The sequence below is a fragment of the Camelus bactrianus genome, chromosome 18, assembly GCF_048773025.1.
Source record: "Camelus bactrianus isolate YW-2024 breed Bactrian camel chromosome 18, ASM4877302v1, whole genome shotgun sequence".
Taxonomy (NCBI): Eukaryota; Metazoa; Chordata; class Mammalia; order Artiodactyla; family Camelidae; genus Camelus; species Camelus bactrianus.
Window position 1 is genome coordinate 25796471 of NC_133556.1, and position 27463 is coordinate 25823933.

Below are 27463 nucleotides of genomic sequence, written 5' to 3' on the forward strand. Positions count from 1 at the left end.
GCATGCTGGAGTGGGGGTGTGGGGTGGGCGGGACCCGAGGGGCCGGCGCGGCTGCCAGGAGCGCCGCGAACCCGGGCACGTTGGGGCCGCCCGCTCGTTCGTCGCCCGCGCCCGGGCGCTGTTTACTAGCGAGGCCTGGACGTGACTCTGCAGCCCTCTTGGAGTAGGCGGACCTCCGCGCGCCGCCTCCCGGGAGCTGTAGTTTTCCGCGCCCCGTCGGTGCGGCATTGTGGGAGTTGTAGGCGCGCCGGGGCCACGCTCTCCCCGCACAAAGCTCGGCCCCCGCTGGCTGGATGGGCGAGGCAGGCCGGGTTGCGGGGGCTTTTGGAGAATCGGGGCCCCATAGGCCACCTCTAGCCTCACCAGGCGGCTGTCCGCCGCACCTGGGTCTCCGCAGTAAACTTTCCTGTCTTTCACCCCTCCCCCCAGCCGTAAACCGAAAGCGTCGGTTGTCCAGCGGGGTGGGTGGGTGGTCTGAGGATCGTGGCCCTCTCCAGGAGCCACTTTTTAAGTTTGGCCCGGGTTGCTCCAGACCTACCCTTTACTGAAGAGTGATGGGTTAGCGCACCACCCACACCCGAACAGACCTGGGTACTTGCTAAAATGCACATGCCGGCAATACCGATCGCTAGGAGAAGGGCCTGGACATCTGCATATTGAACATACACCGCGGGACGGCGGTGCTGCGTGGGGTGTTCTCTGCGTGTCCAAGTTTGGGATCTGTGGCCTCTCCCCTACCGTGCTGCTCTAGGAACGAAATGGCTCCCCAGAGCTGCGGCCACGTGCTCTACCGCCCTGGGCAGGCAAGGCGGGGATTGAGGTAGGAGGAGCCGCGGGCGGTGTGGCCCAGGCTGGTGTAGCCCAGGCTGGTGGACACCAGAGGCTGCAGAAACAAGTTTGGGGGAAGGTTGCTGCACACGTGTACACACCTCCCTACCCCAGGGCTCCCATGTTAACTACTCAAGTTCAAGGTGGTTGGCAGTCAGCAGGGCTGCCCTGAGTGCTGGCCTTTCCCCTTAAGTCCACCTGGAGTGCTTACCTGTAATCAGCAAAAAAAAAAAAAAAAAAAAGAAAGAAAAAAAAATCTGGAGCTCTTAATACGTTGTAGGGACTCGTTTTGCTAGGTTTTTCTCAGTGAATTGTCACACTCTTCCTCTGAATTAAGTGGCTATATGATTCTGTGTGGGAACAGGTAGGGTAAGTGATGGGGCTGGAACTTGAACCCTTTTCCCAGAGTCCTGCTCTTACGCTGAGCTGCTGGTTGCTCAGAGGTGGGCTGGGCAGTGAGGAAGTAGACTGAGCTGCTCCAGAAGCTGGAGAGGACATTCTGGGCCTGACCCCAGGCAGACTTAGCACTAGGCAACCCTCTGGTCGCCTGGCCTGGACCTTGGCTATATTCTCTTCCAGCCCCCTAGGACTCTGGCTTCACTCTTTTCTGTTCCAAGCCCCTCTTTGGAGGAGTTCAGCAGTCCCCTAGGGGCTACATGCTCCAGGGTTGGGCAGGGGGACTGCTCAGCCTGCCCAGCTGTGAGACAGTTGTCGGCCCAGGTGCTGGGTGTGGAACTGGGGCCTCTGGATTTGTTCGTTTCAGGAGGAGGTGCTGGATGAGGTAGGAGACCTGTCCAGGATTGAGCGTGGTTTGGGTGGGACCTTCTGGCCGGATATACTCGCTTCTCGGGCTGGTGGACTTTGCTCCATTCCTCTGACTAGCAGGACTCCCTGCCTTTCTCCTCCATCTCCCAGATCTACCAGAGGGGACCATACTGTCCAGTGGGGGCCGTACCCCACAGGGGCGCCCACACAAGCTGTGTGGCTTTAGACCTGTCACCTAACTGCTTTCAGCCTCCGTAAAATGGAGCACCTGTGAAGTTTGGCTCTGCATATGAAAAGTTCCTGGTAGCTGTTAAAATAGCATTCAAGTTCTTTCTGAGGGGGAGGTAATTAGGTTTCTTCATTGATTTCCGCTTGGAGGAGGTACGGGGGATTGAACCTAGGACTTCTTGCGTGCTAAGCATGCTCTCTACCTCTTGAGCTATACCCTTCCCCCTCAAGTTCTTAAAAGTGGGACCATGCTGGTCTAAAAGAGTTTACCTACTGTATACAGTGGGGAGGAAAGAGACCAGCTCCCCTCAGAAAGAGTTAGAGAACAATTAGGGGCTTTGGAGTGTGTGTTGAATCCCCGATCTTGTATTTACAAGGCCCCTCGTAACTTATGCTCACCCACCTTGTGCTGGGATTGAATGAACTAGAACTTGCCCCTGTTTCAAGAGCTCCAAGTCTCATGGTGCTAAAGGGTCTTGTCAGTTTCCTTAGCTCCATGGGTTCTCCTGGAATCCTGGGTACAAACTCTGGAAAAACAAGGCATCCTGTTACCCACAATCTCTATCCCCTCCTGTTTTTTTCTCCTCCATCTCTTTTAAACTTCACCACGACCCTATGAAGTGAGGCAGTATTCCCCTGTTTTATAGATGGGGAAACTGAGGTTTCCAGAGATGAGGTGGCTAAGCTTGGGGTTCCAGCTAGTAAGTGGCAAGGCTGGAGTTTACACTTGAACCCAGTTCAGGGCTCCCTCTAAAGGGCTGTAGAAGCCGTGGGGAGGAGTGTTTCTGATGGGAACAGCCTGTGTGAGATTTGTTCTGGGACCAAGGGCAGGTGTGAAGCTGGTGGTATGGGTAGAAGCAGTGGGGATGGGGGAGGGCCCCAGGCTGCTTTAGTACCTGCTGCAGAGAGAAGGGTGGGGGCCTTGGGCATCCTTGGTGAGAGGGTCATCTTCCTCCCTCCTTTCCTCCTTTTGGTGAATGGGAGAAACCCCGTGTGGGCTTTCCCACCTCCGAGTGTGTAGACATTGAGTAGCAGGTGGGTGCGTAACTTTGGGGCAGTGTGAAATGAGAGTTCTCAATGGCTAACTTTGAGGCTGGAGCTGGGCAGGGCTATGGGAAATAGGAGATAGCCCTTTGCCCTCAGGCCAGCCAGGAGGGGCAGGCTGGGATCTAGACTTGAAAAGGGTGCTCCCTGCCCCTGATCCTTTGGTTGGGATGCCAGCATTATTCCAGGGGGTGTTGTCCTGGGGGTATCCTGGTAGTGGAGGGTGGCAGCTCTGGTTTTTGGCACCTGAGGCTGATCTGCAAACTGTTCCTTGGCCATTGGCTGTCCAGCCCCAGGAGACTGGCTGGCTGAGGGCTCTCAGGGAGGGAGAGGAGTGAGAGACAGTGGCAGTTGACCAGCCATACTTTTCCTCTGGGGGGTCTGAAGTTGATGTGGAGAACCTTACAATGACTGTGAACATGTTTAGTTCTGCAGAACACAGAAAGAAATGTAAGAAGCTTGCAGACATTTGTAGAAATGTCTCCTTCATCTAGTACAGTAGCAGCTGGAGATGCTAATTAGCCATCCTTTATAGGAGCCCCTGGTTGGTCAGTGATCAGAACCCCTGGTTAGCCATGATTCCACCAATCAACCCCTGGTTAGTCTGCATTTTGTTAAAGAAACTTCAGGGCTATTTAGGTGAGTTGGTCTTGGTGGCAGCCCAAGTCCCTTTGAGGAACTGTGGCTCGGGGTGGAGGTCTGATTTTTGGGACTGAAGTCTGCACGAGATTAATCAGCATATGATTCCAGAACGAGGAGGCTGGGCTTAGGGACTTGTGGTGAAGGGGACAGGAGGGAACATTTGGAAGAGCCAGGATGAGCAGGCCTTTGCTCCCTGCCTGGACACCTGGACCCTTCCTTCTGAGAACTTCTGGGCTGGAGCTTTCAGGCTTTGGATCCTATGGTCTCCTTTGGTGTCTCCCCAGCTCATGAGCACCCTGGGAAGAAGGGAGGGGCTGAGGGTTGGTTCCCCAGGACTGAGGTTTCATGGGCAGATGAACTGGCTGGTGGGAGGTGGGGCGTGAGTTCTGGTTTCAGCCTGGAGTGTTGGCGGGATTTGGCTGGGGGGCAGTGGGGGTTGGAAGTGCTGTCATGGTGTGACCTTGGGCAAGTCACTTCTGGGCCTTGTCCTGTCCCACCATTTGTCAGGAGGGGCAGGATGCTGCCTCTTGAGGCCACAGGCAGGGCCCAGTAGAGGGTGCCACCAGCAGGTGGGGGAGGAGAGCGTGTGTTTGGCACCTGCAGGTGCCTGGGGTGCCCTGGTGTGGCTCCTTGACCTTGGACATGTCACTTCCCTTCCGAGAACCCTGGACTCCTCATCGCAACGCAGCCACCCAACTGGGTGTCCATGGGAGTCAGACGGAAAAATATTAAAAGTTCTGTGAATGGAAATAGGAGCTAACACAACAGCAGTGCACACCAGTGTTCCTGTGCTCAGTCCTTTCTACAGGGGTAACTGTAACCTGTCCTTCAGGGCGTCTGGCTCTGTGGGATGGTGCGGAGCCCCCTCTGCCCTGTGGGTAAGCAGGGCTCTGGGATCAGGGTTCAAATCCCAGCCCCAGCATTTATTGTAGCTCTTCCCTTCCTGAGGCCCTGTGTCCTTCCTCATCCCATAAGCCTGCTTAACTCAGGTGAAGAGTGAGACCTTCAGTGAGAGAATTCCAGCAAAGTGAGTCCTTAGCACATTATATTAAGAACTCAAAAGACTTTTTAAAACAGTAACTCTGTTGCTAGGCTCTCCAGGTGGGCCTTCTGGAAGGGCCACCACTTGGGGGGCCGGGGTGGAGATGGGGCTCCTTTTTGACCCTTTGTCACTCTGGTCAGCTCTGGCCTTTGGGCATCATCAGGAGGGACCCAGGGTCTGGGTGAGGAGGGGTTCTCTCCCCGTACCTCTCCTGGGGTGGGGGGTGGGGATGCCCCTAAACAGATCTCAGTCACCTGATGACTTGGCTTTCTGGGACATCTCTCCCCATCTCTTTAATCCACTTGCCCAAGCAGATCTGGAGAGCACTGCCAGGCCCAGTATCCTGGGCTCCGTTCTGATGCCCACTCGCCCTCCTCCCTCTGCAAAGAGCAGGCGGGCCATCTACTGCCCTGTACCTCCAGTGCAGGGGCAGGGAAGCTGGGAGAAGTGAGGTGCCCAGAAGTAGGGGGGCCAGGTGCCCAGGACCCTAAAACTGTGTCCCTTGTGCTCTGAGCCTTAAGTCCTATTTGTAAATGGTGGTCATGGGCCCCCTTTCCAGGGCTGCGAGGGAACTGTGTCTTGGCGGGAGGGGGTCCAGGGAGCTCCTGGGGGGGGCCAGTGGAGGAGAGGGCTTGTCTGTGGACCCCCAGCAGTGGCTGATGGGGAGCCTACTCCCGGCCTACCCCCAGCTGACCACCCTCTCTGACAGGAGAGGAGGTCAAGACCCAGGAAGAGGCAGGGGTGAGTGAGGGTCCCTCAGGGAGCTGAGGTGGGGCAGATGAGGTGGGCTGGGGGGTCTGGGAAGGCCTCAGCAGTCTCCTGCTGTTGCAGATGTGTTCCCCTCCTGGGTTTCCAAGCAGACTCCTTTCTGCCTGGGGATGGGCACCTCTCTGAGTCCAGGCCTCCCCTCCCTGGAACAAGGCTGCCCAGAGTCCTCTCCCCATTCCCCACAGACCCAGGGGTGTGAGTTCCCTTGGCCCAGGCCTGGACCAGGTCATCCTAGGAGGGCCCCTCAGGAAGAAGCCGGGGCTGTGGCTTTGGGTGGGGCTGGTGGCCTCTTCTGGGAGCCTAGCATCTGGAAGCCATCAGGCCAGGGATGGGGGAGTTGCAGGAGAGGGCCTGGAAGGGGAGTGTGCCTCCTTGAGGCCACACACAGGCCCACCCCTCAGGAGTGGTGGCAATGGGCCCCCGCTGCTGTCTCTGCCTCCCGCCAACGCCTCTCCGCCCGCAGCCTCGCCCCCTTCCGCTGGCTGCCTTCTCTCTCACCCCACTGGCTGCCTCTCCTGCAAGATGCAATCACATAATAGGCAATAACATTGCCTACTGCATTCTGGGAGCCCCACTTCTCTGCTACAGGGTGGGCGGGCTAGGGGGAGAGCTTCCCCGGGGGATGCTGGCCTGGTCCTCTTCCTGGTGTGAGTGGTACCTGTCTTGTCCTTGAAGTCTTAGCGCATGGTCTAGGGCCGGGCTGGAGGCTTATGTCGGAGCTTGTGGCTGTGTGGATGGGAAGGGAAGAGGGATATCTTCCTCAGTTCTCAAGCCTGCAACCCTGAAGGAGGGGGTCCAGATGCATAGCAAGGAGCTCAGAGGTGTCCCAAGAGCAGATGTCTCAGGTCATTATCATCTGAGGCCACCTGCATCCGAATCACAGAGATTCTTAGCCATGCGGGTTTCTGGGTCCTACTCAGACCTGCTGGCCAGCACACTACTCCATCACCCCCCTATCTGCTGGGGGTGTAGGCATCAGAGAGCTGGTATCTTTTGTAGCTGGAGGGATGCAAGTTACACTCAGGTCCCTCTGGAGGTTGGGGGCAGGGCACAGAGGACACCTAGCCTGAGCCTGTCCCTGTCCTCCCTGCAGCCTTGCCAACATTCCACTGACGCCTGAGACTCAGCGGGACCAGGAGCGGCGGATTCGGCGGGAGATCGCCAACAGCAACGAGCGGAGGCGCATGCAGAGCATCAATGCGGGCTTCCAGTCCCTTAAGACCCTCATCCCACACACAGATGGAGAGAAGCTCAGCAAGGTGGGCGAGGGCCAGGAGGACTTGCTGGAGGAGGTGGTGGGCTGGAGCAGGGGAGAGATTCGGGAGATGATGTCAGTCTGGATTCCTGACTCGTCCCTACTGGCCTTAGGCAGCCATTCTCCAGCAGACAGCGGAATACATCTTCTCCCTGGAACAGGAGAAGACCAGGCTCCTGCAGCAGAATACACAGCTCAAGCGCTTTATCCAGGTAGCACCCTGCGGAGGCCTCCAGTCACCTTAGCGCCCTGTGCCCTCTTCCTGGCTCCCTCTCCCTGGCATGGGCGTGTCGGGGCCCCACCGCTGGCTTGGGACTGTGATGTGTCTACAGGGCCCTTCCTCCCCACTGACTTGCCTACTTCCGGAACTTGCCTTCCTGCCCTAACCCTGGGATAGCAACAGTCACGGGCAGTGGAGTGGGCTCTGGAAGGAACCGGGTGGCTTTTGGGAAGCAGATCCATTTGCCTCCCTTTCTGGCCTTTGGCTGCTGAATTTGCAGAAGGGGGCTCCCTAGTGCCAGTGCACCTGGGTTTGACAGCTTTGGGATCTTAACGGAGCTCCCCACCTCCCTGGCGGTGGTGGTGGTATATGCTGTGTCACGGCACACTCACTGATCCTCTTGGGGTCCCCAGGAGCTGAGCGGCTCATCCCCCAAGCGGCGGCGGGCAGAGGACAAGGATGAGGGCATTGGCTCGCCAGACATCTGGGAGGATGAGAAGGCAGAGGACCTGCGGCGGGAGATGATCGAGCTCCGGCAGCAGCTGGACAAGGAGCGCTCGGTGCGCATGATGCTGGAGGAGCAGGTGAGGCAGGCGTGGGATGCAGACTGTCTCTCTTCCTTTCCTCCCTCTGAGCAGTTACTTATAGGAGCTTCTGCTTTGTGCCAGGCCTCGGAGTGGGGCGTCCATTGGGGAGCAAATCAGACAGGGTCCATTGGGGGTCACCGTCTGCATGGGGGGAAATGAGTCAGTTACAATCTCACATTATAAACATACAGCTGTGATAAAGGCCATGAGGGAACAGTGGGCGAGGAGGGTGCTGGACTGGTTTCAGAGAGGCTGCCCCATAGCTACTCTGAAAGTAGCTGAGCCGAGGTTGGGAGGGTGAGTCTCAAAGCTAATGGTGCAGAGACGGGAGAATGGTGCTCCAGGCAGAGGAAACAGCATGGGCAAAGGCCTGGGGGCTGGAGGGAGGCAGGAAGGGAGCACCACGGCTGGAGGTGAGAAGAGTCACGGCAGCCTGGTGGGCTATGGGTCAGGACTTTGGTCTCTACACCGAGGGTGGTGAGGGTGGTGGTCTCTGTGCTAGAGTTTGCAGCAGGAGTGAATAGGAGCCGGGAGACTGACCTCGGCAGTCTGAGGGCCCCGTGTGTAGTGGTGGTGGGGGCAGGGTGTGGTCTGGGCCCTGTCCCTGATCCTGCCGCTCCACCCGCCAGGTGCGCTCGCTGGAGGCCCATATGTACCCGGAAAAGCTCAAGGTGATCGCACAGCAGGTGCAGCTGCAGCAGCAGCAGGAGCAGGTGCGGCTGCTGCACCAGGAGAAGCTGGAGCGGGAGCAGCAGCACCTGCGGACCCAGGTGAGCAGGACGTGCCCCGAGGGGCTGTTTGGGCCTGCGCTGGCTCTCTCAGACTCAACATTGGTGCCGCAGGGTGGACCCAGGGCATCAGTCATGGTCATGTGGAGGGTTCTGACTTCAGGTGTCCTGCATACATTGTTACATTGAATCCTTGTAGCAGCCCTTTGAGACCTGAGCTGTTACTACTCCTAGTTTGCTGATGAGGAAATGAAGATCCAGAAAGGTTTAATAACATGCCCAAGACCCTTAACAATTTACAGGAATTTGAACCCTGGCTGCCTAAATTCAGTCTAAACTCCATATCACCACTGTATTTATTAGATGTGAACTGCAGCTTGGCTCTGGAGAGGGAGGGCCACTCAATCTCAGACAGTGGGAAGCCCCTCTCCAGGCGGCTTTTCTTCATTTCTTAAATAAGAGGGTCACAAACTGGGCAGCCCCACTGAGTGAAGGAGGCTAATGGGCTGGAGTGGTCGGTGGAGGCTCTCCAAGCAGTAGGCAGAGGGAGATGGTTTTGGAGGGCAGTCCTACACCCTCTGTGATGGATGGAAGGGAAGGGGCAGCTCCCAGAACCTTTGGAGAAAGGCCGAGGGCCTCTGTCTCGCAGCTCCTGCCTACTCCGGCCCCCACCCACCACCCCACGGTGATCGTGCCGGCACCGGCGCCCCCACCCTCCCACCACATCAACGTCGTCACCATGGGCCCCTCCTCGGTCATCAACTCTGTTTCCACATCCCGGCAAAATCTGGACACCATCGTGCAGGTATCTGGGTTTGGGGAGGGGGCAGCATTTGGGGGTCATCATCTGGGAACAGGCCCTTTGAGGGGATTTTAGAAAGTGGGAGGCTGGAGGGGATTGAGACAGGGCTTGAGCGTTGTGGCAAGGAAGTCTGGAAGCCAGATGGGTCTCCATCTCTGCATCTGGGGTGAGGGGTGCAGAGTGGGAACAGGATGGCCTGGAAGACCCCACTCCTTCCCTCCATGTGGAGTTTGCTGAGCGGGTTCTTTGTTCTCAGAGCCTCCTGCTTTCAGAGTTCCTGCATCCAGCTCTTGGGTTGATCCAGGACCTGGGATGTGGGTGGAGGTGGCAGTGGCAGCCTCCTAAAGAGGAGGAAGAAAAGAGATGATCAGCTCTGAGGATCAGTCCTTAAGTTACAGCTGTGCCCAGTCTCAGGCAGAGACAACACTGCAAAGAAAGAAACAACTGAACCCAAAACACTGAAACAGAAAAGAGGTGCATGAAGCCCTGAAATTTGAGTTGGATGTAAACCCAACAGATTGAATCATAAAATTAATAACAGAGACCTTCCAAAAGTGAACACACAGGCTTTGAAATATACAAATAAATGAAACATGCTTGTGACTTACAAACAGCCAGGCACTGTCCTCTCCTCCAGCTGTTTTCAGCTCAGCAGAGGGCTTCTAGAATTTGTTTCTCCTGACTCTGGCAGGCTGCTGGTGCTTTACCAGGCTTGCTTCTGGACCTTTCTGGGGGCTGTTTGTGGGTGGTGGGGAAGATGGCTGTCCACGTGGTCCCGCCATCCTTATTGCAGCCTCTCCCCCAGGCGATCCAGCACATCGAGGGCACCCAGGAAAGGCAGGAGCAGGAGGAGGAACAGCGGCGAGCGGTCATCGTGAAGCCGGTCCGCAGCTGCCCCGAGGCCCACGCCTCCGACACCGCCTCCGATTCAGAGGCCTCGGACAGCGACGCCATGGACCAGAGCCGGGAGGAGCCGGCAGGGAACGGGGGGCTTCCCTGACTACCCCCCAGCCCTCCTCTCCCTTCTGGGGGCTGGAGGGGGCGGGGTAGCAACTGGGAGAGACGAGGGTGAACGAATGAGGAATTTTTACAAAATTACGGCATCATTTGGGTCTCTTTTATGACCTCTTTTTCAATACTGTAAATCGACCTTTGAGCAAAGCCACCCAACCCGAGGTCCGGGCTGGGGTGGCAGGAGCACGTGGGAGCACCGGGACACCTGGGGCTGGGCCTCGGCCCCGGAGGCTGGGGAAGCGGACACTGAGGTGCCTGGCCTCTCTCCGCCAAAAAGCATTTTTTTCATTGAACCATGTTTTTAAGAACAGGGAAAAAAATCAAACAAAACCCCAATGTATTTCTGCCCTCCCCAGAGCCAGCCCTACAACGGTCAGTTTTTAACTCCCCCTTCCCTCCTCTTTTTGGTGTTCTTCCTCCTTTAAGCACTTACATGGGTTGGGGGTCCAGCTGGGGTCAGGGCTCTCCGAGGAGGGTCCGGGGGTCTAAGTTGCTTCTCGGTTGGGGTTTGCTGCTGCCCTTCTTCCCTCCCCTCCCCGACTTGTCTCAGCACTAGGAACCACCACTCTCCACCACCTCCGGGCCCTCACCTCTCCCTCCAGGTTTCCCATCTTACACCCCAGAAAAGTCATTGTCTCTCTCTTTTTGTTTTGTTTGTTGTTGGTTCTTTTTTGGTTTTGGTTTTTTTTTTTTTTTTTTGGGTTTTTGTTGTTTTGTTTTTTACAATTTTGAGGTCTTTTTTTGTGTTCAAGGAGAAGCTATTATATTTTGTTAAGAAAGTGGGGGGTAAAAACCAAGAGGCCACCGTGCCTTTATAAAGAAACAAAATAAAGTTTGTACTTTGTTTTTTAGATTCTGTGTCTCCTGGATGCATGCTGTCCTAAGGAGCTGGGAAAGGCTTACTAGGGTAGAGTAGGGGTTGCTATTTGGGCCCACTGGGGAGGATTGGATGTCGGTAAGCATGATGACTCCCCCAACTTGCATGTGGTGTGATTAAGCAATCAGGGTCCTCAGATTCCCTGAAATGATTCTGGGTGTTCTGCAGAGATGTGAGATGGTGTTGGGGGTGGGATGAGGGGCTCCCAACTCCTTTATGGGAGGCAAGGAGAGAATGAACAACCAGACCATAGGTTCCTATCTCCTAGAGAAAGGACACAGGATGTTCAGGGGTCCTGATTGATCACTAGGCTTTGCCACTTCCTTAGCTTGTGTGACCTCTCTGAACCTCAGTATCCTCATCTATAGAAGGGAAGGGAGCACTCCCTCATGGTGTGTTTAAGAGCTCAGGTCCTGGAGTTGGTCTGCCAGCGGTCAGGTCCAACCTGGGCAAAGCACTTGATCTCTGAAACTCAGTTTTCTCTTCTGAAAGTTGGAAATCATAATGGCACAAGGTGACTGCAGCTTAATTGGTATGGAGCTGGTTCTTTAAATTTCTTAATTCTTCATGACCAGAGACTACTTTAGAGCATCTCTTTCTCGACCTGCTTTTCCTCTGGTACGTGACAGGCACATGGGGACTGAGGCCAGAGCTGAAGAGCTGGTTCACATCTCACTCCACAATGAATGCCTCTAGACATGAATTTGTTGAATAGAAAGGCAGGCAGGAGTCTGCATTTTTTTTTTTTAGTACTTTTTAGTGAAATTCAAATAACTTAAAATTAAGCATTTAAAAGTGAGGCATTCAGCGGAGAGGGTACAGCTCAGTTGTAGAGTGTATGCTTATTAGCATGCTGGAGGTCTGGGGTTCAATCTTCAATTCCTTCATTAAAAAAAAAAATAAATATTACCTCCCTCCCCCCTAAAAAGCTTAAAAAAAAAAAAAAACCTTAAAAAAAAATAAGGCCCCTCTTGTTCCCTCACCTTCCAAGATGGCCCAAACTGTCTATGGAGTGTGTATCTACTTTTAAACACCCAACCCCTGCACCTCTTGGCCTTTCTCTTGCCTTCTGAGACAGCCTGCACCCTATCTATGCAGTGTACATCTCTCTAAATAAATTTACTCAATAACTAACTAAAATAACAATTCAGTGGCATTTACTACATTCACACTGCTGTGCAACCTCTGTCTAGTTCAAGAACGCTTCTATCACTCAGAAATGAACCCCTTACCCATTGTTCCGTCTCTCTCCATTCTTCCCTCTGAATCCCTGACAACTTTTCGTTGTTTAGAATTTAAAAAGAATTAAAGTGTAATTTATGTTCGGTAAAATTCATACTTTTTAGTTTTTGGTTGTAGGAGTTTTGACAAATGTATACAGTTGTGTAACCATCACCACAATCAAGATATAAATGAGTTTCTTCATCCCCAGTGTTCCCCCATGTCCTTTTGCGGTCCACCCAGACCCTGGCAACAGCACCCTATCCCAAAGTGTCCTATACTGTAAATATCCGTTTACAGTATATGATATTACATATTTAGCTTTTTGAGTTTCTCTCATGACTGTAATTTCCTCTCTTTGGGTATATCTAGATATATTTACATAAATTAAATACGTGTTTGAGGGGAGGGGCTTAGCTGGAATCTGGGCAGGGAGACCCCTTCCCGAGGTCAGCAGAGCGACCCCTTTTGGCTAGGTGCAAGGCGCGTCCGACGGTTTCCATGCAGCCCCTAAAGGGATCAACAGAGGGCGCTGTGGAACCAGGACGTCTGGCCCAGCAAGGGCGGAGGCTCCGCCTCCTACTGGTGCCCGCGGGACTACTCAGTTCCTATAGGTCACAGTGGGGGCTCGGGGGCGGGGCCTGAGGCATAACCCCTCCTTCGACCTGTGGCGCGCCCAGCGACCGTAGGCGGTCTCACCAGCAGGCGGCGGAAGTCAGGGGCGCGGCCACGATCCCGCCCCTTCCCGGACTCGCCCCGCCCCGTCCCTCGGTGCGCATGCTCTTTGGAGCCTCAGGCGCTCTCCCGCGCTCCGGACTGCTATCTCTTCTGGCCCCGCCCGCGGCCCCTCTCCGTCCGAGGCTCCCCTTCTCACTCCCACGCAGGCTCCGCACTCAAACGCTGCAAATGTGCGGCTCCTGCGTGTCCCCCGTGCGGAGGCGCTCGCCCACTTCCCCGCGCGCTCTTCCGCCCCGGGTGGTGGCGCCCGCGCTGCCGGGCGGAAGTCCGGCGCGCCGCACACGTGACTTACTGTGGTCTAGAGGCCGCGGTCAGAAAGGAACAGATGACATTAATTTTAATAACACGTTTACTTAAAACGTTAACCCACAGGGTCCGAAACGTTGTCATTTCAGCATAGTTGATGAGTAGGGAACTACGCACGAAATATCTCATTTTCCCTTTCTGCCGAGTCTGGGAGTCCTGGACACGGAGTGGGGCGGCGCGGGTCCTTGCATCGGGGGCACGTGGGAGCCAGGCATGGGGTACGCAGACGGCCCAGTGTCCTGCGGGCAGTGTGGACACTGCCTTGGAGGATGAAGAAGTGTACAAGATGTGGGAAGCGGATCGTAGAGGGCTTCCAGGTCACGCTAGGAAGCTTGGACTTTTTTTTTTGTGAAGGGGAGGGGTCTAGGAGAGACACGATCAATGCAGTGTTCAACAAAACCTGTTTTGAAAACCTTTTTATTGAGGTATAACGTATACTACAAGAGGGCTTATAACCGATGTGTGTAGCTCCGTGAGTTTTCACAAACTGATTATACATCCAAGTTGCCAGCACCCACCAAGCCCTCAAGTGGTTTATTTTTTAAGACTTATTTTGAATTTGGAAATAATTGTAGAAATGTACAGGGAAGTCCTGTCCGCTGTTCACCCAGCCTCCCTCAGTGCTAACATCTTGCATACCTAAACTACAACATGGAAATGAGGGGTAGTTGCTTTCGGTGCAGGCCACAGGGCTTATTCAGATTTTATGTTTTACTTGCTCTCACTCATGTATGCGTGTGTACAGTTGTATCCCGTTTTGCAGCAGCAATTTTTGAGAATTGGAATTGTTCTGCATCGTCTCAACAGCACTTGATATTGTCAGATTATTTTATATCCCTACCCCCGCCCCCCCACCAAACAATCTGGTAGGTGTAGAGTGGAACCTCACCAGGGTTTTAATTTCTATCATTGTAGATTAGTTTTGCTTATTTTAGATCTTCATACAAATTGTACAGTATATACAATGCTCTTTTTGTCTGGCGTCTCCTAATATAATTCTCTGAGATTCATGCATGTTTTTATATATCAGCAGTTTGTTCATTCTTATTGCTAAGCATACTGCATTATATGAATATGCCACAGTTTGTTTAGCCAGTCACCTAACGATGGACATTTAGGTTGTTTCCAACTTATGGCTGTTATGAATGTATTTTAATAGGTACTGTCTCCTGAATGTGCCAGGCTGTTGATTCTGCCACTGGCGTGTGGGGTGGTAAACTGTCAGTGGAGGAGGAGGGACGTTTTTTGTTGTTACTGGAGTTACTGGGGACTGAACCCAGGACCTCATGCATGCTAAGCATGAGCTCTACCACTGAGCTATATCCCCCAGCCCTGAGAAACATTCTAAGCATATGCCACTGACTGTCTTTGGTGGTGGTTTCTTTGGGAGGGGACTGGGCCTTCTTGGTTCCTGGTGGCCTCCCCGACCCTATTTTAAGGGTGTTTATTAAGAGATTAAACCTCATGGGAAATGTACGTCTGCTCTGATCCCAGGGGTCATCGCATTACACCGTGTCCTCTTTATGAAGATCCTCAGAAGAAATTCCTGTCGAGTCTCAGTAGCAGAAATAATTTCACTTCTCCCATACAGTTGGTTTGTTCTTATTTTAAGGACACCGGGAATTGGCAAGTGATCAAGTTACACACGTGGGAGGACTTATGTATTGAGTGCTGTTTGCTTTTGTATCAGCCTTAAGAATGGCTCCATTCTGTGTGCCTGCCTTTGTGCGGTTTTCGGCTCCTATTACTTCCAGTTCTTGCTTTCTTGCTGTACTTTATGAATATTTAAGCGCCATCTTTGTGCTCCTCTGGTACAAGGTGCGTTATGATCAATAAATGCTGCTTGTGTTCTGATTCGGGGTCATCCCTGGCAGTAGAGCAGTTGCCCCAGCCCTGTGACAGGTTTGAAGGGCTGTCTAGCACAAAGGTGAGAGGGGCGCCTTCCTGTGACCTTGGCCTCCTTAGGGGCTGGTTAACTGGTTGCAGACCAGTACATAAAGCACATGCAAATCCTCCAGCCACCTTTTGGAGCTGGCTGGCTTAGCCTCAGATTTTGTTGTCTCTGGCTCTCCCCTGTCCCACCTGAGCCCATCCCACTGTCCCTTCTTGGTCCAGCTGTGCTTTCCTGGGTGCTAATGTCCTGGTGACATCTGTCTTTTTCACTCTCACTGGAGTTCTGCTTGCCCTCCCTTGCCCTGTAAGTCCTGGGCTGGGGGTGGGGCTCGTGCTGTCCCCTGCCTGGGTCCCCTCTCTTCTCTTGCCCTGCTGAGTTGCAGGTTTCTGTGTTGATTGACATGAGCGCGTGCTGACTGAGAGGAGGGGGTAGGATTGGGGGTGGTGGGGGCAAGACGGGCCCTAAATTCGACAGCTGTAGAAAGGAATGTGCTCCCCAAGCCGGCCCTCCCCCACTCCACGCCCCTGGTGTTGAAAAGAAGCTCAGAGTGACAGCTGCAGAGTTTCCTGAATTAGGGGTCCTGGGTCACAGTTTCCCCCGGCTGCTGCAGCCTGTCTCCATGGCGGCCTCAGGATCAAATTAAAGAGGAAACGGCAAAGTGACTGGAGGAGGCCCGGGTGCTGTACACGTTCCAGAGATTAGCTGTCTCTCTCCAGTTGCCTCTCACCTGGTGGGAGATAAAGAGAATGCTCTAAACATTCAGAAAGGGAATTGAGGAAAATCTGTTCCCTTGTAGGGAGAAGGAATCATGCTGGGGTGGACAGGCACTTAGGGTTAATGGGGGGACCACTTGTTTGAGGTCAGGGGAGGTGGCGGGGCTGGGGGAGGAGATCTGAGCACTGAGGCTAGCTGTGGGCCTCACAACATCGTAGTCAAAACAGCAGAGTTAGTGCCCTCTGGTAGTGAGTTCCCTGTCACTGAGGGTATTCAAGCAGAGATCTCTGTCAGAGTTACTGCAGGGGGGTTCCTGCACTGGGTGGAAATTTGGGTCCTTCTAAGGGGGATGGCCTCTAATTCCTGGTGTAAAGGAGAGAGTCCCCTTGGTGAAGGCTTCTTGCCCCACTGTTCATGTTGAGTCTGGAACAGGTCCAGACACTGGGGCCTGCATTGTCTGGGTCTGAGTTGGATTTCCCAGCCCTCGAGGAACTGTTTGAGGTGTGGAAATATCTAGTGAGTCGCTTGCCAAAGAGGGCCCGAACCCTTTGAGGGTGAGGACCCTTAGTCTGAGGGCTCTGGCAGCTTCTGTCTAAAGACTGAGTCTGGGAAAGATGAGGTCTTTGCTCTGGAAAGGCAGCAGCAGTGGGTGACTGGAGGGTGAAACCAGTGTGGAGGTTTCCTGGGGCTAAGTAAAGTCTGCTTAGGAACTGATGACCTGAGAGTTTATCTTCCATTAAGTCGAGCCTCCTTTTTTTTTTTTTTTTTTTTTTGTGAATTTAGACAATTTATTTAGTCTCTCAGTGTTTCAAGTTCTTTCTTTCTTTTTTTACTGAGGTATAGTCAGTTTACAGTGTTGTGTCAGTTTCTGGTATACAGCACAATGCTTCAGTCATACATGAATATACATATATTCATTTTCATATTCTTTTTCACCATGAGCTACTACAAGATGTTGAATATATTTCTCTGTGCTGTACAGTATAAACTTGTTTATTTATTTTATATATACCAGTCAGTATCTGAAAATCTTGAACTCCCAGTTTATCCCTTCCCATCTACCTCCCCACTGGCAACCACAAGTCTGTATTCTATGTCTGTGAGTCTGTTTCTGTTCTATATATATAAATATTTGTCTTTTTTTTCAGACTCCACATATGAGTAATATCATATGGTATTTTTCTTTCTCTTTCTGACTTACTTCACTTAGAATGACATTCTCCAGGTCCATCCATGTTGCTGCAAATGGCATTTTTATTCTTTTTTATGGCTGAGTAGTATTCCATTGTATAAATATACCACAACTTCTTTATGCAGTCATCTGTCAATGGACATTTAGGTTGTTTCCATGTATTGGCTACTGTAAATAGTGCTGCTGTGAACATGGGGATGCAGGTGTCTTTTGAATTAAGGTTCCCTCTGGATATATGCCCAGGAGTGGGATTGTTGACCCTCCTTTTTAATCTCATTTTCCAAACAGGGTGTCTTCTTTTATTTTCCAATTTTTAAAAGTGGTGGTAAAAATATATCTATATTTAATATAAAAATTACTGTTTTTAGTGTACAGTTCAGTGGCATTAAGTACGTTCATAATGTCATGTGACCATCGCTACCACCCATCTATACAACTTTTTCATCATTCTAAATAGAAACTCTGTACCCATTAAACATTAACTCCCCGTTCACCCCTGCACCTATCCCTGGGAACCTCTTATCTCCTTTCTGTCTCTATGCATTCACTTAATAGAATTTTTCACAGACTGAAGGTTTGTGACCACCCTGCCTTGAGCAAGTCTGTCAGTGCCATTTTTCCAACAGCATTTGCTTACTTCTTGTCTCTGGGTCACATTTTGGTAATTCTCACAGTATTTCAAAGTTTTTCATCATTATTGTATTTGTTACGGTGATCTGTGATCCGTGATCTTTGATGTTACTACTGCACAAAGAATCATGACTCGCTGAAGTCTCCGATGATGGTTAGCATTTATTTTTAAGCAATAAAGTATTTTTAATTAAGGTGTGTACTTTGGGTTTTTTAGACACAATGCTGTTGCACACTTAGTGGACGACAGGATAATGTAAACATAACCTTTGTATGTACTGGGAAACCAGAAAATACATGTGACTCGCTTTCTTGTGATACTTGCTTTGATACTGGCTTTACTGCAGCCCCAGCAAACTGATACATTGTCCTTTGTTTCACTCAGCATAAGGTGTTCAGGGTTTATCCGTGTTCAGGGTTTATCCGTGTTCAGGGTTTATCCGTGTTGTGGCCCATAGTAGAAGTTCATTCTTCTGTGATGGCTGAATAATATCCCATTGTATGGGGGGGCCACGTTTGGTTTATCCATTCATCTGCTGATGGGCCCCTGGGCTGTTTTCACCTTTTGGCTGTTGTGCATCATCTCGGCTGTGACCACGGGTGTACAAGGATCTGTTTGAGCCAAACAGGGCATCTTTAAATCAAATGCAGTTAACCCTTTAAGCAGTGCTGGGCTCACTCTTCCCCGTCTGCCTGGTTTGCGTTACTGTGGTTCCCCTGATGTCTGTCTGTTCTCCACGCCCTGCCCCCCAGTGCTCCACCCTCTTCCCTGATGTGCTGATTCCTCTCCTCCCCAGATGGAGGTCACTTGACGGATGGGAGAAGCCACGGGTTTGTGAGGCAGGCAGATCTAGGTTCCAACCCAGCAGCTCTGTTCTTAGTTGGTAATGCTGAAGATATCCCTTCAGCCCTGAGCCTCGGGCTCCACTGTGAGATGGTGACGTCCCGCCTCTCGTCTGTGCGAAGTCTCTGAGAGCAGATGCTTCGTTCGCTTTGACGTCCGTTTCTCTCTTGTGACTGAGCGCTGCCTCCTCCCTCACAGGGAGCCCCCCCAGCCCTGAACATGGATTGGAAGACTCAGTGTGTCAGTCAGGGTCTCTCAAGAATCAGAGCCAGTGGGATGTGTATTTGCAGAGGGAGGTTGTGGGGAATGAAAGTCGGAAATCCACAGGGGAGGCCGGCAGTCTGGAAAGTCAGGCAAGTCGATGTTGCAGTCTGTAGTCTGAAGGCAGAATTCCTTCCTGCTTGGGGAACCTCAGTCTTTTCTCTTAAGGCCTTCAGCTGATTGGACGAGGCCCACCCTCACTAGGGAGGGTGATCTGCTTGACTCAGAGGCTACAGGTTTAAATATTCAGCATGTCTAAAAAGCACCTGCACAGCAACATCTACACCAAACAACTGGGCTCCACGTCCTAGTCAAGTTGTCACATAAAATTAACCGTTGCATTTGATAACTTGTCAGTTCTCTTCAGACTGATCTATAGATTCATTGTAATCCCAATTAAAATCCAAGAAGGCTTTTTAAAAAACAATTGACAGGCTGATTCCAAAATTCATGTGAAAGTGTAAAGAAACTAGAACAGTCAAAACAACTTAATAAAAGAAGATCAAAGTTGGAGGATTCACACTACCTGTTTTCAAGATTTATTAGGAAGCCATGGTGATCAAGGCAGCAAGGTACTAGTCAGGCGTTAGACATGTCGTAGATCAGCGGAGCAGAATATAGTCCAGAAATAGTTACACATTTATATGGTCAACTTATTTTCAAAAAAAGGTGCAAAGGCAATACAGTGGTGGTAGGATGGTCTTTTTAACAAATTGTGGTGGAACAACTGGATATCCATTTGTAAAAATCTAAATTTTGGTCTACATCTTGCAACATATTAAGAGAGATTAGCAGAAAATGAATCATAGGTCTAAGTGTAAAACCTGAAACGATCACACTTCTAGAAGAAAACAGGTAACAATCTTTGTGACCTTAGGTTAGGCAGAGTTCTTAAGTCTGACACCAAAAGCATAATTCATAAAGGAACAAATTCATAAATGAGACTTGATAAAAATGAAGAGAGTCTGCTCTTTGAAAGACACTTATTGTGAATGAAAGACAAGGCACAGGCTGGGAGGAAATATTTACGAATGATATGTCTGATTAAGGGCTGGTCGCCAGCATGTATAAAGAACCCTCAAAACTCAGTAAAAGAAAACAATCCATAAAAAATGGGCAAAAGGTTTGAACAGGCACTGCATCAAAGACCCACCAAAGAAGTGAATGACAGATACACGCTTGGGAACATGTTGAATATCGTTAGTCGTTAGGAAAATGCAAAATAAAACTGCAGGGTGTAACACCTGTAAGAATGACTAAAATTTTAAAGACTGACCATACCAATCGTTGGCAAGGCTGTAGAGGAACTGGTGGTGGGAATGTAAAGTGATACAGTCATCTTAGGAAAAATTAAATAGATGCTTGCCATGTGACCCAGCCATTCTGCCCTTAGGTATTTACCCAAGAGAAATGAAAGCGTGTGTCGTAATGAATTCTATACAAATTTTCAAAGCAGCTTTATTAGTAATAGTCAAAACTTGGAAACAACCCAAAAGTCTCTCGTAGGTGAATAGATGACAAACTGTTGTCCGGCCAGGCAGCGGGATACCACTCAGAGTCAGAAGGCGTGGCCTCCCTGTCCCCGCCGCATCAGGGATGAATCTCAGCACAGTTACACCGAGTGAAAGCAGCCAGATGAAAAAGCACATGTGGTATGATTGCATTTATATCAAAATCTAGGAAATGTGAACTCATGTCTAGTGACAGAAAGCAGATCAGTGGATGCCTAGGGAGGGGCAGGAGGGAGAGATTATCAAGAGACATGAGGAAAATTTGGGAGTGAGGAATCTGTTCACTGTTTTGGTTATGGTTACATATCGAACTGTGCACTTTGAATATGCTGTTTGCTGGGTGTCGGTGGTGCCTCAGTGAAGCCAGTTTAAATGGAAAGCACATAGAAGACCTGAGATTCGGGGAGGGGCTGAGACGAGTGTCAGTGTCTGTCAAAGAGGACCTCTCTTGCTCTGTCCTACGACTTCTGCGTTCACAAAACGGAGGCACGTGAAGGTCTGAAGGTCACTGTCTCACCCAGACTTTGGTTCAAGTTCCAGCAGATGCTGGGAAGACCTGGTCCCCGACTCAGACCTGACCCAAAAGACGCCCCAGTTCTTCTCCGCTACCTCCACCCTGTGACCCGGTCACGTGGCCCCAGGGCCGCTGGGGGAGAGAATCCAGGCGGGGCCCTGCCTTCTGGGGCCTGACAGCTGGTGCAGCAGTGGCAGAGCGCGCCTCCTGTGCGCCTTGCGGGGTCTGCCCGGCTTCCCCATCACGTCCTCCCAGTTGCCCCAGTGACTGTGTGACCCTTCTCTCCCGCCCCGCGCTGCCACCTGCCCTATAAATAGAGGCGAGGAGCAGCTGGGCTCTCTTGGCAGTCACCATGAGGGCGCTGGTTCTGCTCTGTTGCTTCATGGCCTCGCTCCTGCTCCCAGGACAAGCAGGTATGACCCCCACCCCTGTCGTCCGCGACCCCATGCACCCCCGAGGGGTGGGTGGCTAGGGCGGCAGATGGAGCATAAGGCCTCCATGATTCCTGGGGCTGATGGAAGCCCTTTGCTCCTGGCTGGTCTCCCCTAGAAAGTGCGGGGTGCAGAGACCCGAGAATGGTCAGGAGCTTGTGAGGGGGCCAGAGGGAGTGGAAGCAGTGAACCAAGAGGTGCAGGCATGTGCGAGGCCTGAGCAAGGGGCCAGGGGCTGGAGAGAAGGGCTGGCCAGTAGATGTGGGAGAAGAGAACCCCAAAAGCCAAGACTGGAGCCTCCTAGATGGACAGAAGACCCTGATCTTGGAGGTGAGGGGGGGCCCTGGATGTCGATGAGTTGACCCTCCCACATAGTGGAGATCAGGCGGGGGCCTGGCTTTGCATGATTGAGGACGGGGGTGGGGGCATGGCTTGGGAACAGTGGGATAGAATGGGGGTCAGTTTGGGATGGGGTTGGAGATGACAGTTGGGGATTGGGATAGTAACTAAATCAGATATGTTTCAGAGGAGGAACAGGAGTCATTCTGGAGTGGAGCCGGCTGGGCTGGGGGCTTCACTAGAAGGGGGCTGGGGCCTGCATGCCATGGTTTTCCTTTGACATCTCAGCACTTTGTGTGGCAGAGGCGGTGGTTCCGGTTACAGCATGGCAGTTATTTATAGGCACAGAGGGGGTACCAGAGCATTTTGCCACCTCTGTTCCTGAGATTCCTAGGGCTGATTTCCCCTTAGGGATGCTCTAGGGGTGCTCTGAGGACCCCCCCCCCCCGCCAGGAATCTGGGAGTCCTGCTTTGTCTTTTCAGGACTGCAGGCTTCATTTGCACTGGGGATCATGGGACCTTTGAGGTTCCATTTCTTGAGGACCCATACCCAGACAGAAGAGCCCCAGGCAGGCAAGAGCAGAAGCCGTTCCCTCCAGGGTTAGAGACCAAGGCAGGGGGCTCCGGCCTCGCATGTGCCGCTGGGCCCTGCCCTTGTCTGCCCTTGAGTTAATTTGGGCTCCACGGGGCTGCAGTGGCCAGGGTGGCGAGGATTCCAAGCGGCTGTCAGGTGGCTAAGTATGGAAACAGCCGTGTAATTGGATCCTGAGCCCAGGAGCCACTGCCACCCTCTCCCCTCACAGCCCTCCCCCGCCCTGCCCAGCCCCAGCTGCCGCCTCACTCTGCTTCCACTGCAGTCCCAGGAGCTTTTAGCCTTTTAGGGACATCCTTTATCTTTCCTCCCAGCAAGGGAACTGGACATCTGGAAAGTTCCACGGGCCTCACTGGGGGATCTTGCCTTTGAGAAAGGAGGCAGGCGAGTGCTTTGTGCAGAGGTCCTCTCTTCGCAGGCCCGTTCCTTCCTTCCTTCCTTCCTTCCTGGACTCCGCGGTGCCCCTGGCCTGGCTTCCAGGGAAGGGTCCACCAGGGGGTGAGGTTCTCTCCCTCCTCAACCCTGCTCATGGCTGGGGTGGATTTTATCACCCCTCCCTTTGCAGACTGCACACTCCAAAAGATGGATTCTTCCTGTACCACGTTGAGGGGGGAGGTTCCAGCCATAAGGGTGATGTCCCCCTACTCCCATAATGACAGTCCTTCCTGCTGGTTGATATTCCCCTAGAATTGTGCCACTCGGTAAATGCCACCGAGCCCACAGGCAGCAGCTTTGCTCCTGAACTTCCCACCCTGCTGCCGAATCCTCATTTCCAGGCCTGTGTCGCTTGCCCCTCGCTGGATGGCAGGCAGACTTCTCTGTTGCCCCCTTCCTGCTTCCTGGGGGGATCCGAGGGAGCTGCCCTTCCTTCCTTTGTGCCCACCTTGCTCCTGTGGTCCTCTGGACCAGGGTGATGGGCCCCACAGTCTCCCCTGACCAGTCCTCTGTGACCACGGTGTAGTGGGGGAGGGTCCTCCTCTTTGTCTCAGGGACCTGGCCTGAGGACAGGCCAGCTCAAGGACAGGGGAAAACAGCCCAGAGACAGCTTGCTATCTCCTCATTGTCCACGTAAGGGAGCGGAAGCCAGAGGAAAGAGAGCCATGTTCAAGGTCAGACAGCGGGTCTGTGGCAGGCACACCCAGCCCAGTGCTGGTCTCACCCCGCCTGGGAGTTCCTGTCCTCCCCTCGGCTGCCCGCACTCTCTGACAGGCCTCCCTGAACACCCAGCCCCTCTGCCTGTGGGCAGCTTCCCTCGGGATACAGGGCAAGACTGAAGCCCTTGACCCACTGACTCCTTGTAGAACACATGAGATGGGTTGGGGGTGCTGAGAAAACATGTCTTTGGATTGAAGCCCCTGGTGGGCACCTGGCTTCGTGGCCTGTGGAACCACAGTTTAGGAAGTGCTGGGTTAGCCTCCCATCTGGCTGTGACAGTGAAACTCAAACAGCTATTTCTAGGGCCAGAGCTGGAATTCCCGGCTGCTCACCCCACCCGCTAAAGGAGGTCCAGGCAAGGCCAGTCGCATCCACCTGACCCTTTGTGCTCACATAGGTGTGGTAGGCTGGGAAGGAGCCTGATTCCTATGGACCAGGAGAAGGAAGATGTCTATTCCTCCGTTCGACCTGTCTGAGGGGCGGAGGACATGCCTCTCGGCCTGGAAGGAGGGTGGCGGCTGGGGATGGGGGGGCCTGCTGCTGTGAGATATGGGGCTTAGCACCTCTCCTACTCTAAATCCAACCCAAATCCAGGCTCACAACCCCTTACCTTTAAATATTGCTTGAGTGTGCAAATCCTTTTCATTCAAACACCTTGCCACACTTCATCATTCATTAATTCATCCCAGGTTTATTGCGGACCTACTACTTTATAGGTATGGTGCTGAGGGAACTCAGACAGGCATTTTGTCCTTAGCATGCATATAGTCCAGGTTGGGGAGGTAAAGCATCTTCCACCTTGTGGCCCTCCATACGCAAATAAGTCTCACAGGGAGGGACAGGTAAAGTGAGGTGAGTCGGAAGGAAGCAGGGAGATTATTTGTAACTGGGTGGATCAGGAAATGTTTTACAGATGAAGGACTGTTTGAGATGGGCTTTGAAGAAAGTAGGATTCAGACATGGAAAACTGGGAGAAAAAGGATGCCACATAAGGGAGGGGGATGGACAAACTTGTGCAGTCAGGGACGACCTGGGCAGGCAGAGTGAGGTGAGGTCAGGGGTCTGTTTGGAAGGTGAGGTTGGGGCCCAAGTGTGAGGGGCGTGGAGTATTGAGTGAGGAGGGGCTTTTCTTTGTGTTTGACCTTGGAGGGCTTTGGGAAAATCTGTCTATCTGGCAGTTGTTCCTAGGGAGGGACAGAATGAGCAGAGACATAGGAGGGTGTGAACTTGGGTGAGGGAGACGGATGGAGGAGGGCAGGACCCACAAGTGCTGGGTAGAGTCTATGGGACTCCTCAGCTTGGCGAACTGGGAGGAGCCCTTGAGGTTTTAGGGTAGATCATGGCAGGCATGATCTTGCCAGAAAACAACAAAAAAAAAGACCAGGATCATAAAAGACCTGATTTTAAAAGTTCATCTGGGGTCCTGATGAATTTTGGGTGCTGGGGGACATCTGGGCAGAGAGAGTTAGCTTAGGAGGACAGTCAGGTCTGGGGAATCCAGAAATGAGATTTTTCTGGATAAAGATGGGGGTGAGGCGGTGAGATCACCAAGGAAGCTGTTGCAGAGAGAAGAGATGCAAGGACTGGTCCCCTGGAGGGTGGGAGGAGAGAGAAGAGAAATGGGTTTCAGGAAGATGGGAGGAGATCCAGGAAGAGGCGTGACCTGGACACCAAAGGGTAGGATGCCTTCCAGAGAGGCATTCAGTCTCTGGGGAAGCTGAGGAAGATGTAGCCTTGGCTTGAATGCCAGGATGCCGAGGACAGGTCCTGGCGAGCTCACGCATATTCCGTGAGCCCGTGGAGGCGACGTACTCACACAGTGAGACTCTTAGCATTAAGTCTGTGGGGGATAAAGGGCAGTAAGGGTGTGGGGTTGTGGAGGTAGGGTGTTTTTTTTTTTAACACCAGAGGGGACGGTGTATTTCTGGGCTGATGGGGAGGGTGGGGTGGAGCAAGAGGAGGGGGAGTGACCCAGCATCTGAGACTTGAGCAAGGTGGGCAGGTCTGAGGCGGGTCTGAGGGGACACGAGGCTTGGAGACCCCAGAGGGACACCGCACACCTGAGGTCCACTCAGCAGCCCCGGTGCCCACCAGGGAGCTAAGCTAGGGAGTGGGGAGCCTTGTCTACACTGGGGATTGCTGTGGAGCAGGGTGAGGGTCACAGAGAGGAGGGAGCCATGCTGATCTTCCCAAAAACCGCAGGAGCTGGAAGGGGAAGCCGGTTGTCCTGAGATGTGTGGAATCGGACAGCCCAGCCCAGCCCAGAGCCTGGTGTCTAGTCCAGGCCGAGAAGAGGCCAGGAGTTGGCCAGTGAATCAGCATTTTAGTCACAGTGAATGTTGGTCTCTTGTTGGTGAACCCGCTCCCTCAAGCCAGATGTGCAGAAAACAGGGACAAACTCTGGTCCCAAGCTCCATGCCCAAGGTGTTCACCCAGCAGATGTTCACTGCGTGTGGGCTCCACCGGGATGGGTTACCTTGGTGGAACTGGAGCAGGGCATGTGGCGCGGAGTCAGCTGGGCTCAGGTTTCCTCCTGGGTGTTTTCCTGGCTGTGAGGCCTCCCTCCGAGGCTCCAAGGCTCATCGGTGGAGCTCATTTTGAGCTGAGGGGACTGGTGTCCTCTCACAATTGGCTCTGGGAGGCCAGGCCCCTCTGAGACTGTTCACCTGCCTCACCTGCCGTCTCAGGGGCCTTCCAGACTTGGGAGCTAGACGTCTGGCTTTGGACTCCTGCATCTGCCCTGTTGGGTTCCTTGGTGGTTCCCTTCTCTTCCCTGGCACTGGCCTTGCTCTGTCCCTCCCATAAGACATGCCCTGAAATTCATTTCAAAAAGGTCCAGTGAGCTCAACACTTAAACTGTCACTTTGCCAAACCACCGTTTATTTTAAAGGAGTCAGAAGATTTTAGCTCAAGGAATGCATCTCTAATGTGGAATTTCTAATTGCTTTGGTGGGCAAGCTCTTACCCAAAGTCCTGAATCACTGCATTGAGGCAGTAGATAGTCTACTGATTCTGGGCACAAAGGCGCTGAACTGTAGGGTGGAGCTTTCTCCACCTGGCCCTGAAGGAGAGAGGGAGGGAGCGAGGGAGGAAGGGAGTGGACTGGAGCCTTGGTGGCCACTCCTATAGGACTTGCTCAGTGCTCAGGAGGCCCTGTCTGCCCTGCTCACCCCTAGCCTTGGTGTCCCCAGCAGGAGGCGAAAGGGGTGGCGTAATTCAGCAAATGATACGGGTCAGGTTTAGCAGAGGCTTTAGAGACGTCGTTCCCTAATCTCTGCTGCCTGTGCTGTGTCTTTCTCTGGGCTCAATGATCGCCTGTCCCATGTGGTTTCAGCCTCATCCCTCACCAGCCCCGAAGGTAGATTTGCTCAGAGTCAAGGTCCCAGGCACTCCTCTGCCCCGGGGACATGCCCACAGTTGTCCAGGGCTCCAGATCAGCCTTTTCTGAGCCGCCATCCTCAGGGGGAGGGGCTCAGGGCGGGTGGACAGAATCTGCCCTTGCCTCTTGAAATGCCTGAGCTGTTAGGTCAGCTGTTGACACCCCCAGGCAGGGCCTACAGCAGCCTCCTCTCCTGCCCTCCAGCTCTTCCCTATCCAGTGCGGAGGGGGTGCTGCCCTTGTGGTGGGTGTGCCCAGAGGCCCGGCTCTGAAGACCACGAGACCATGGTGCTGGAGGGCAGCTCCTGTCTGGCACCATCCCAGGAGCCTGTCTTTCCTGGGATCATGTCATCAGGACCACGGGGAGGCACAGTTGCTGTTGTGCCGTCCAGCTCCAGATCCTGGGGCCCAGGATTTCGGGTGGAATGTTGGCCCCACTGGGGCAGGCTCCCCAGGTTCGTTGCAAGGGTGTTAAGTGATGAGAAAAGGCTTTTCTCTTCTGACTCTTGGGTGGACCCTCCCCTCAGGGGTCCTGGTCCTTCATAGCCTTGAGAGCACTTGACCTCGTCTAGTCCTCTGTCAACTCAGGGTGCTCAAGGACACAGAATGAGTGCAGGAGATGTGGCCAGCCCTGGGGAGAAGAGGGGCTCAGCACAGGATCCTGAAGAGATGGGAGAGATGTGGCCGTCCCTAGGAACTGCGCCCTGGGTGGGGAACCAGGATGGACTCATGTTCAGGGTGATGGGCAGTATGAGATCAGCAAAATGCGTGCGGGTGCAACAGGGATTTAGACACTGCAGGAACCGAGGGGAGGGATGGTGGGGCTGGAATCACACAAGGTGGGTGCTTGACGAGAGAAGAAGGAAAGATGAGGCAGATAGAGGTTCATCTCTGAAAGGCCCAGCTCTCCAGCCCTGAGGCCAGGCTCTGCCCGTTGCGAGGT

General features: G+C 53.0%; 2 protein-coding genes across 8 annotated transcripts in view; both read left to right on the forward strand.

Moving 5' to 3' along the window:
* TFAP4 (transcription factor AP-4) overlaps positions 1 to 10774 on the forward strand; it is a 30121-nt gene extending 19347 nt beyond the window's left edge. For 4 of the 5 annotated variants that reach the window (XM_074346394.1, XM_074346395.1, XM_074346391.1 and 1 more), the window contains 6 exons: positions 6411 to 6576; positions 6686 to 6784; positions 7206 to 7376; positions 8009 to 8149; positions 8757 to 8912; positions 9715 to 10774. In XM_074346394.1, the coding sequence (XP_074202495.1) occupies positions 6502 to 6576; positions 6686 to 6784; positions 7206 to 7376; positions 8009 to 8149; positions 8757 to 8912; positions 9715 to 9909 (837 nt within the window). In that variant the 5' untranslated portion in view covers positions 6411 to 6501 and the 3' untranslated portion in view covers positions 9910 to 10774. Of the gene's footprint in view, positions 1 to 45; positions 821 to 6410; positions 6577 to 6685; positions 6785 to 7205; positions 7377 to 8008; positions 8150 to 8756; positions 8913 to 9714 lie in introns of those variants that run through there. The other variant, XM_074346393.1, reaches the window with a different exon arrangement.
* A 10007-nt stretch (positions 10775 to 20781) lies between these two features.
* Positions 20782 to 27463, forward strand: part of SRL (sarcalumenin) — a 34900-nt gene continuing 28218 nt past the window's right edge. The window contains exon 1 of one of the 3 annotated variants that reach the window (XM_045512718.2): positions 20782 to 21038. In XM_045512718.2, coding sequence (XP_045368674.1) covers positions 20978 to 21038 — 61 coding nt within the window. In that variant the 5' untranslated portion in view covers positions 20782 to 20977. The remainder of the gene's footprint in view (positions 21039 to 27463) is intronic. The other 2 variants (XM_045512719.2, XM_074346396.1) reach the window with 2 other exon arrangements.